Here is a 10712-nt window from a genome sequence, read left to right as displayed (position 1 = left end):
GCGGAGAAACGTGCAGGCTGTCCTTGGCCATTGTCTGGGTTTTCAAGGACCACTTTAAGGTTCCTTCCAGCAATGTCACCCAAATCAGTGATGAGCCAGAATAAAAGGATTCTGTTACACTATGCTGAAGCTCCAGGACAGGATTGCAAAAACACAACTCCACACACACAAAACTACATATCTGCGTGTAATGTCTTTCATTAAAAAATAAATAAAATACAAATTAGACTTTTGCATTTGTGCTTTTTGGTTCACCGTAAATAGGTTGTGTTATAAAAGACCTCTGTGCCCACAAAGTTCCTATAGTAGCTCCAAACTGACAAACCAAACATTGTCTACACAGCTCCTACATTTTAGGATTCAGCAGGATCTGCTGAATTTCTGTTAAATGCCAATAAAACCTAGCTGCACACTGGACTTATAAGTAGGGGAGCTAACAAACATGAATATAAATGTGTTTTTCTGCTCCCAACTTAAAAATACCATGGTATTATAGTGCCTTTGCATGCTCCTTGGAAGGTGGAATCAACACGGTAGGTCCAAACCCCCTGGTAGGAACTCTTATGATTTTCAATGAGAGCAAACAGCAAACATCATATTTCTCCATATGCAACGTGAAGAATCTCCACAAGTTGTGCGCCACGTTTTTCCAATCTATTGCTCCAACTTGGGTCGACATTGACGTTAATATTGCTGCTACATATAAGTTAATTTTGTTCCAACATCACATGAACACACAGTTAGTATACAGTCATGGTGCATTCACATGCACCTAGATGGGCTCATTTACACACTTAGAAAGTCATTTTTCTGACTTCATTCATATGCTCTAACGCTTTGGACGTTATTAGCAAGATATTTTAGAAGTGTCAGATTGACAGTGTTTATGGTGTTGGCGTGGGACAGTAGCCCCTGTTCAAGCTTCTTTTGTGTGAGATGCTACAATATGTATTCAGGGCAAGAATATGTTGTTGCTGTGTGTGATGTCATCGACTTGTTGACGTCGTCTCAACTTTCACCATATACCCCTAATATATATATATATATGTGTGTGTGTGTGTAGAGAGAGAGAGAGAGAGAGAGAGAGAGAGAGAGAGAGAGAGAGAGAGAAATTTCAATCCTTTGTTAGTGCTGCACATATGGCAAAACTGTCAATAAAGCTGACTTTGACGTTGACATGGATTCCCAGCTAAGACACACATGATCATATTAGCTGCAGTACAAGCCTGACTGGACTATGCGTGTGACGTGAAGTTAAACATTCCCAATGGGTTTTCATGCACCTAGAAAAGGAATCTTTCTGCCGTCAAATATATTATTTCCTCATTACAGATGTGTTCCTCTTTGAATGGCTAATTTTGGAGTTTTGTTGGATGCTTTGTGAAAAAAACAATAGTTTGCACAGTCTTTCCTGTAGCTGAACATGATGCATTTACTGCAAAGAGGCACAGTGAAGTCAGATGTTTGTGTCGGTACCTGCGCTCCGGTCAACAGGGTGAAAATAGGAAACAAAGCTACTGGAAACAAAAGGTCTGAAAGGAGAAAGGGCTCAAGGAAGACCAGTCTCCCAGCTGAATTTCTGAGCGGAGCCGCATAATGTGAGCAAATGGGCTATTCTCAGTTGGGAATTACAGTGTTTCTGGAATACATGCCTTGTTGGGATGTGGATGATTTGGTTAGGTCAGCTATTGTGAGAGTTCTTGTAGTCTTTTTTATGTGCTGTAATACTAATAGTGCAGACAAAATTGATAGACTACCTGTAAGGATATACAATACGGCATCCATTTTCCACAAAGGTATTGGTTATCTACGTATATGCTCTTGCCCCCTAGCTATGACGCTCTTGAATTTGATCTTGACACAAATGGTACAAAATGACATCCTGACACCTTTGTCTTGGACCTTGTCTTTAAGTGGGCCAAGAAGGCAGGTGGTATTTGGTGTCCCACAGTTGTTGAAAAGTGTAAAAAGTTCCTCAGTATCATGGACCCATCTAGACTTTGCATTGTTATGCATTTCCTAAAATTCTTAAATGAAAATAGTAAGCTGTGTCTAAGATTCATACTCAGCAATAAGTTCACATTGATAAAGCATTTTGGCAACAAGATGCTGTAGTTATATTGCATAACCTCAAGGGTATTATATGTACCAAATACGGTAAGGAAAGGCCGGTTAGTTTGAAGCCCTGTGTCTCATTCCCAATGAGTCCCAAGAAACAAATAGGTGAATCAAATGTCTTGCAATAAAAGAGTGTAAGGCAGCACTATAACTGCCGCTGGTCATTTGGCAGATGTGAATGAAACCTGTTTAACAAAGGTTTCACTTGAACTGTTGTTTCAGTACAAATTACGAGAAGCGATGCATCATCCCAAAAACAAACTTCCCTCAAAGTAGATCAAAACTGGTCAAATCAAGACACTGCACGCGCCAAATAATATTGTGGATATAAAGCATTACATAAGTTTACATCACCAATGTGTACTGGTGGTTTTAGAGAAATATATACAGTTAGGACAGAAATGAGGGGGTCGTTAGCTCACAGATGGTACTCCAAAAATACAGAAGCCATATGTGCAAGAACGTACTGTGTGTGCAAAGATAAGCACAGAAATATGTTCATGTCATGTGCATGGCTTCAAATTAATCCGACAGAATTAGGGCTGATGCAAGGGATATGCACACACAAGATACTATTTATATACTGCCAACTGTACATCACAATCAAGACAGATGATATTAGTAGTATCATCACGGTAATGTGAAATGTGCATTCAAATAAGAGTATTAAGGACATCCAGCAGCAGGAGTTTGGATTGTTGCAGTGCTTTTGCTCTCTCTCTCTCTACTAGCGTCTGTCTCTTCTCCACAGTCTACCACACGTGAGCAGACAGAGATGGGAATGAAAGAGGGAGCGGCCCAAGGACACCCTGATAACGCAGAGTGGTATGCTGGGCTCTCTCTCTCTGTCTATCTCTGCATCTTTCATCTTCACCCTGAACGCAGACCATTAGAAATCTAATGGTGCTTCTGCTCTTGCATTAGCAATGATTAAAAAGAGAATGCAGAGTAACTCTCTGCTAATACAAATGCCCCCAGTGGTCAAACAGCGTTTGGTGTCTTTTGGCAACATGATATTGAAAAGGTATGTACATACCTTTGAGGATTTAAACATTTCAGTATGACTGCCTTTGCCAACTAGTGAGATCTCAGGAAGCATTTTATCAAGGTCCTGAGGGTCACATTAAACAATGCATTCCTGTTCATTGGGTTGTAACTAGTTTTTGTGCATTATTGGCTTACGTGAAAACCAGTTGAAACCACATGTAGGAATCTTTAAACTGACTTCTGAGCTGTTGTGATAAAATATTAGAATGACCAGTCTGTAAACATAAAAACATGCAGGAGTATTTGTTTGCCAGTATAATGCAAGGTATCTGATCAAATATCATAATCAAGTGATGTGACACCAGGGCCAAAGATGACTAAAACCAACGAGATGGCGATGTTAAACTGTGGTGGAGGATGCCATCACCTGCAGCTTTCTCTCCCTCCCCAGTTCCTGCTGTACCCTACCTGTCCACTAGGTGCCGCTATTGACTGTCAGCCCCTATTTTCTGATTAGTGACTTCCTTGCACACCTCATTCCCCAATTAGTTCCCCTCAGTCTGAATATAAACTACACATATTTTTCAATTTAATGAGGGCTTTTAAGGCCTGTCCTATTTCCCGTCTATGCAGAAGCCCTTTTTAAGTTCTGTGTGACTGTCATGTCTCAGTAAACTTTGATTTAGTGATTTTATTTTTAGCCCAGCCTGCTGTGCCCAAAGTCTGCCTCCTCCTTCCTGTTTGCCTGTTATCCAAACAGGAGACACAAGTGAAGTTTCATCAGGACTGTTATAATATATGCACACAGAAATTCCTCCTTTACATTTGCTGCTGCTAACATTTAAAATTACGTTAAAAAAATATAAAATAAAATAAACTTTTCATTGTAGAACAAAGCAACTTGAGGGTGAATGTTACTAAACGCAATCACAATGGCTGAATCATATTAAAGTATCCCATAACAGTGAAAAACTAGCATGCACAATACCTGGATGAGCATTGAATAATTTCACTATTACAGCAGTCCTTGCACATCAAAATGTCTTCTGTGACAAAGGGATATTGGTAGTCAGGCCTGTTTGATCTCCAACTCATTGTGCTGGATGGAACACTTGCACATGATCATGACACAAAGTAACAAAGATCGTGCATAACCCTCCATTGACTTGACCATTACTTAGTTGAGTAATTTAGTTCTTTAGGAGCATCCGGAGAATATATTACAATGATAATTAAAATAATGACTCACTTTTATGACAACTTTAAAGTGATCCCGTGCAATAATCCCTCTAATGCAAAAATAAATAAATAAATAAATAAATAAATAAAAAATCTAGGTAAATGTAGCGAGCCAGCATTAGCAGCGTTCAGCCACTAGTGGTCATCCATCTCCCACATGTTTGTTGGACACACTGATGATGTTGCCTTCAGGGACTGTCGGAAACATTGTAATTGTTATAAACAGACACAAAACATTAAAACCTATGAATAGAACAAGTGTTCAGTTGTTGTATGATAATTTAAATCGTATCTATCTATCTTATCTTATCTTATCTTATCTATCTATCTATCTATCTATCTATCTATCTATCTATCTATCTATCTTTCTTTCTTTCTTTCTTTCTTGTCGAAATCAATGTATTTTTGTAAAGAAAATATCAGCCCTCATTTAAATGACTGTCAGACGATAACACGTAAAAAGACATGAGGGCACAGCGTCCGTGAAGGCAGCAGTGCTCCTGGCCGGGCAGCAGGATGGCGCTGTGGCCAGTGTCTGTGCGTGTCTGTGCGTGTCTGTGACACTGGTGTCCGCCACATAAACAAACCCCTGCTTGCATGGCTCTGTGGACCTTTAACAACTAACGCCACCACCCTCGGGGTTCCTACACAGCTAATTTCAATGACGACAAAAGCACGGCTCCTAAAAGGGGTCTGCACTGATGAAAAGTTAAACATGTCAGTTGAGTCCGCTGAGAGGTGAGTTTGTGACACAAGTTATGGCTAGAAAACTTAACGCTTAGCTAGCACTGGCTAACAAGACGTAGCAGCTAGTAGTCTAAACATTTTCAGCTTGTGTGTGCTACAGACTGTTGTTCGCTCTGTCAAATAACGTTACATATTTCAGCGTCACCCATTTCACCATGTTTCTTTTGCTAAGGTCAGGTTAAGCTAATTAATTAGCTCGAATTAGCGGAACCCCCATCCCCCGTGTAATATGAGCCGTCCCCAGCGTCCATATGGACACCGTTAGATTGAGCCATTGATGAGTGACGCTGGTTGTACTGTTGATAGCTAACGGTGCAGAGCTGTCTGCTAGGAGTTCACCGGTCACTTGTTGCATCCTCAGCTCCATGTCAGGCTCCTGCTCTTAAGCGTTTGCTTCATTAATTGTATGAGTAAATAGTTAAAATAAATAGTAAACAGAACTGCTGTTCACTAAGCTAATTCTAGACAACAAATTGAAACATTTCCGATATAAAAGAAGCTGAGGGAAGATTTGTAAAGTTTGGTTGCACAGCATAGCCAGCCACAAGCACAGAGAGCTGCAGTGTTTGTTGACCCAAGATTTCAGTGTTGTGTTATCTGTGTTTGCTACTTAATGTTTCTTCCCTTAAGCCGAGAGGAGCAATTTCTAATAATTTCTTAAGATGTTTAATTTCTATTAAATTCTAAAATCATCACCTGTGCTTTCACAATGCTAACACTTTATTTCATTTTACCACATTCATCTGTAACATTTGACAATTTTTCCATTTCTCTCGCACTCTCCACGATCTCATCTTTCCAGTGACCAGATTTCATAATTGCATGCTGCATGTCTGACAACCTCCCACCTCCCCTCCTCTCAGTTCTGATGCATGGCCGTCCTCTTTAGAAATGAGTGCTTCCTTGCGTGTTGTGCTGTGAATGAGGCATCATGAGGCAAGACAGGGATAACCCTCTGGCACTGTCATCCAAGACACCACGCCAGGTCCAGACGGACTACAGACGAGAGCTAGAGAGGCTGAGGGCTGATTTGGAAGCGGAGAAAAACCAAACACAGCGGGCCCATGGGCAGCTCGGCGTGGAGCTTAGGCGCCTGCGAGAAGAAGCTGAGAAGGAGCAGCAGAGGGCTGTGAGGGAGCTGAAGGCGAGGCGAAGGTGCCAAAAGGACAGAAAGTTTGACAGCTGTGCTCATTTCCTGACTAAGGAGGTTAGCGCTGAAGACGGCGGACAACACAGTAAGGATGAGTTTAGAGGGAGAAATGCTTTTTGTGTTAGCAGTGGACAAACATATTCAAAGCTGGAGCAGTTGCTGCTGACACTGTATGAGAAGATTAATGGTGAGCAGGCAGCCTATAAATTGCAGCACAGGCAGGAATTTGAGCTAGAAAAAGCCATCTTACTCTGCCACCTGCTAGAGACCCATGGAAGGCTGTTGCAGGGGACGCAGAGAACAGGACCACCCAGCCACATTTTTAAAAGTCTCAAAAGGAAGCCAGCCCAGGAAGACAGCAGGATCTCCTGTCAGACGAGGCCTCCCCTAACCTACTCCAGCGCTCCACTACAGAGATCCCAGGGAGCCTCCCACTCGCCTAAAAGGAAACCCAAACAAGATCGTTGGAAGCAGCCTTCAGGCGGGGACTTGTGTGCAGCTGACCCATGCGCCAGTGCTGCAGTCGTGGACACCTGTCAGGGCAGCTCTCTGAAAATTTGTCACCCTCAAAACACTCCCCATGCCGGCTGGGACGGCCAGCCCTCCTACAGTGCTGAGTCCTCTGGGTCGGACGAGTCATCGCCCTCCAAATCCATGGAGAGAAACACGGAGGTGAGCTGCTACATTTTTCCAAATGAAACTTTTTGCTTGTTAAGTTGGAAATTGTGAACTGAGTATGTAGTATGTTGGCGAAATTGTGATGTATAGTGGGGTAGAGGCCATCATTATTTGGCGGTCTTCTTTTACACTGAAACACTGAGGAAAACGATTTTAGGCCAAATTATGATGTCAAATCACACCATAACTTGTATATATCTTGTATATTTCTTTATTTACAGTCTTCTTTGCTTTTACTTGTGTGTATGCCAGCATATCTTAGCCTGTTGCTCCACGTGTGAATTTGTGGAATAGTGTGAAATCTTACTACACACAAGAACACATGCCTGTGCGTGCATCCTCATGCTTGGGGATCGGAGACCCTCCCATTTAAAAGCTGTCCGTAGCACTACTAGAGGTCAAACACCACAGAGGGAACATTGAAGTGGAGTTTGTTTTAACCTTGATTTGTAAGTTACAAGTTGATAGTAATTGAGGAAGCCTGATGTGCATTCATGTTCTCTTAATTTTAAGGACAAGATTGGTTGATCAAGGCTTGTCATTATGTTTAAACATAAAACATCATAACATACTGATATTGATTTATCACACATGTAAATAATCTACATACTATATTCATTGCACATTTATTTTATTGACTATTTTTTAATCAAATGACCCTTGGTACCTTCAACTCCTTATGACTGAGTCCTTATTATGAGACATTAAACATTCAGAGTAGTTTTTACATATCACGTTGCTTCAGTTGAATGGCTACAGCTGACTGTCACATAGACTATTGATGAAAATAATAATGCTGTTTTAGTCATGGCTAAATACACCATTAACCATGCTGTACAAACACTTCTACAAATGAATAGGAAATAGGCGGTTGCTGGACAAGTGGTGTCACGTTGGAAAATGTTTACATGCTGCGCAGCAATAAAAGGCAGCAGTGCTGCATGATCTGCAGCTGTAAGATGGAAAACAACAACTGGTGGTACTTGCATGTGAGTTTTATTCTATTTTTTATTTTAACAATACAAACAACGAAATTGAGAAGCAGACACTAGCTAATGTGCTGCCAGCTGTGAATGCTGCCAGTGTGATGCAGAATGTTGCAAAAACCCTTTTGAGGTCTCACTGTATCCAGGGACTTTGTCTCAAAATGTTCCTTTGTTATATTTGTTTAAGTTCTTTGACCACAATCAACAAAGACTTCAGTTGTAACTTACAGCAGTTGTTTCTGGCTTACCTAGATGTTGCTTTACAGACTTCAGACCTTGACTTTTGATATGATAGCAACCTTTTTTTGATCGCTCTTCCGTGCAAACCCTCTTTGTGCATCATCACTCAGCTGTGTCAGCTAAACCTTCCTGAAGCTCCTCTGAAGTCACGCCTTTCTGCTTTGCTGTTTTTCCTCAAAGTTTTGTTACTCTTCCAGATCTCATCCCGACTTCCACAGTTCCTCTCTACTGCCATTTCTTAATTACATTTCAGTGTAAACTCTGGTATGAAAACATAGTGTGAAAAGCGTGGTCTTATGCTTTGCATGCATCAGTTAGCTTCATTTTCGATGCTCTGCCAGTTGCTTATAAAAGCCCCTGTTGTTGAGTGTTACCACTGTCATTGAGAATGTCCATTTTCCCTGCCAGTTAGTTCAGTCCTAACAACTTACTGAAGTTCTGAGAACTTAAAAGATTGCTCAAGATTTTGCTCATACTTAATTAGAAAGACTAATTTTTAATGTCAGTTTGCTGCAGGCATTGTAATTACTTTTTTAAATTCTCTAGTCAATAAAATATATAATCTGCCCAGAAGAGTAAAACTCTTTCATCAAACTGTAAGATGACTGGTGTGGTAAATTAATCAGGCCCGTCAAGCATTTATAAAACTGTCCTAATGACCCAGGGTTTCCCATTGAATGTAAATAATATGGCGGCCTGCCAAAGTCTAATTCTCTCCGCCATGGTTTCATAACAAATCGGAAATATTTTTGCGCGTCTCAGACAATGTAATGATTGTGTTATGTTCTGCCCTGTTGCTCCTACAAAGCATCTCTCCCCATTAGTTAGATCTCCATTATGTTTAGTGTTGTTGTAACTGAACTGCACAGACTTGTTGCTATTTGTCGGCTAATTCTAATATGGGCATTGATACGGTAATATACTTTAAAAACGGACTCACACAAAACACATTATCTTATTCTACGTGACATCCAGATATTTCTAATACCGTGTAAATTGTTTTTAATAGTTGAGGTAACATAGTAGGTATTTATGGACTTTTGTCAAGACAGTAGAATTTACAATAATGTTATGTGCTCCTTCATAGAAAAAGACTGCTTCTCCAGTTAGTAGAGACATCAGGGGTAACAGGACAGACACACTCTGACTCTAACACATGGGGAGAGAGTCAGAGAAGGGCAGCAAGGCAGATACTTGATCAGTTTGGGATCTAGTGAATTTGGAGGCCAGGTCAACACCTTGTGCTGTTCTTCATGTTTTTTTTAGTTGTTCCTAAAGCGTTTTTGGGTGTGTGTCTGTGTCAGGCTGCATTCTGCTGGGGATGGCTCCTACCATCAAGGAGTGTCATTGCTATGGGGTGGGGGTGCCTGGTCTGGTCTAGGTGGGTGGTACATTCTAAGTAACATCCACATGAATGCCAGATCTAAAAGTTTCCCAGCAGAACATTGCATTGTCACAAGATGGTCAATATTATTTACTTCTCCTGTCAGTGGTCGTAATGTTATGCCTGACTGGTGTAATCCCTATACAATATAATGCTGCTTGTCCGGCCCATTCATTAAATTTTAAAACCCAGTTCGCCCCTAGAGCTAAAAAGTTTTTCCATCCCTGGCTTAAAGGATAGATTTAGGTGGATGTTTTTAAGCTTTTGTTGGAGTGGCAGAAGTGGGTCAGTGTACTTCAATCGGAGATTTTGGATCAAGTTATATAGAGGAAATTGAATAATTAATCAAAGCCTGAACTGTGTCTATACTGCAGGGCTCACTTGCCAAGCCTCACGGTGGTTTTATATTTATTGCGCAGCACTGAAAAAGAATAACCCTTCTTATTTTGCGGTGGGGTGAGCTCAATTTTTTAAGGTGTTCAAATGCTAATGCCTTTCGAAACAAGAATGGACTGGCGCATGTGTGTTTCTTTTAATCATGTCAGCTTTGCATTCCCATTTCAGAGAAAGAGGGAACCTACTACAATTCATGCAGTTGTGTTTGTATTTATTTATGACAATTTTTCCTTCCACTGAAACCTTTCAGTATTTCTAAAAACATCCATTTGTGCTATGGTAATAGATTTTCAAGGGGAAACATGTTTTTGGATCTGGAAATAATTTGCATTTATCCTCATAAACTGTGTACAGCCTTAGCATAGCTCATTACTAAATGCAAGTCTTCACGGTGATACAAGTGAAATAGAAAATTCAGTAAGTTGACAGTTATTGAATGGTTGTCGTTTAGCTAAATGCAAAATTTCATTTAATTTGTATTTGACCAGCTGCCTGCTCTGCAGTCTGGTGGCAGGCAGAGGGGGAGATGCTGTCAAAATATGTTTGTGTGAAAGGATGTCAATATCACTGAGCCATAATGGACCTGGCACCGGGTCCTTTCTGTGCAGAACATATGTGGTTTGACATACTATTGGAAATGCTGAGCAGTCTTTCCTTTGTTTTATCCTCAGTTTGACTTTTCAAGTCTGTGATAAAATATTCCTACTGATAGCAGTGGCCATGTGTGCTGCAGTAATCTCACACATTTTGTTCTTTGTTGGCTGTTTTGCTGTCAGCACCACTGAAT

General features: G+C 40.8%; 1 protein-coding gene across 1 annotated transcript in view; it reads left to right on the top strand.

Moving 5' to 3' along the window:
- Positions 1-6022: 6022 nt before the first annotated feature.
- Positions 6023-10712, top strand: part of tspoap1 (TSPO associated protein 1) — a gene marked incomplete at its 5' end in the record, with an annotated part of 59739 nt that continues 55049 nt past the window's right edge. Inside the window, one exon of the mRNA XM_084565083.1 lies at positions 6023-6913. Within this exon, the coding sequence (XP_084421209.1) occupies positions 6023-6913 (891 nt within the window). The remainder of the gene's footprint in view (positions 6914-10712) is intronic.

The sequence above is a fragment of the Chelon labrosus genome, assembly GCF_963514085.1.
Source record: "Chelon labrosus genome assembly, chromosome: 17".
Classification (NCBI taxonomy): Eukaryota; Metazoa; Chordata; class Actinopteri; order Mugiliformes; family Mugilidae; genus Chelon; species Chelon labrosus.
Note: the sequence above shows the minus strand (reverse complement) of the source record. Positions and strands in the feature narration are given on the sequence as shown.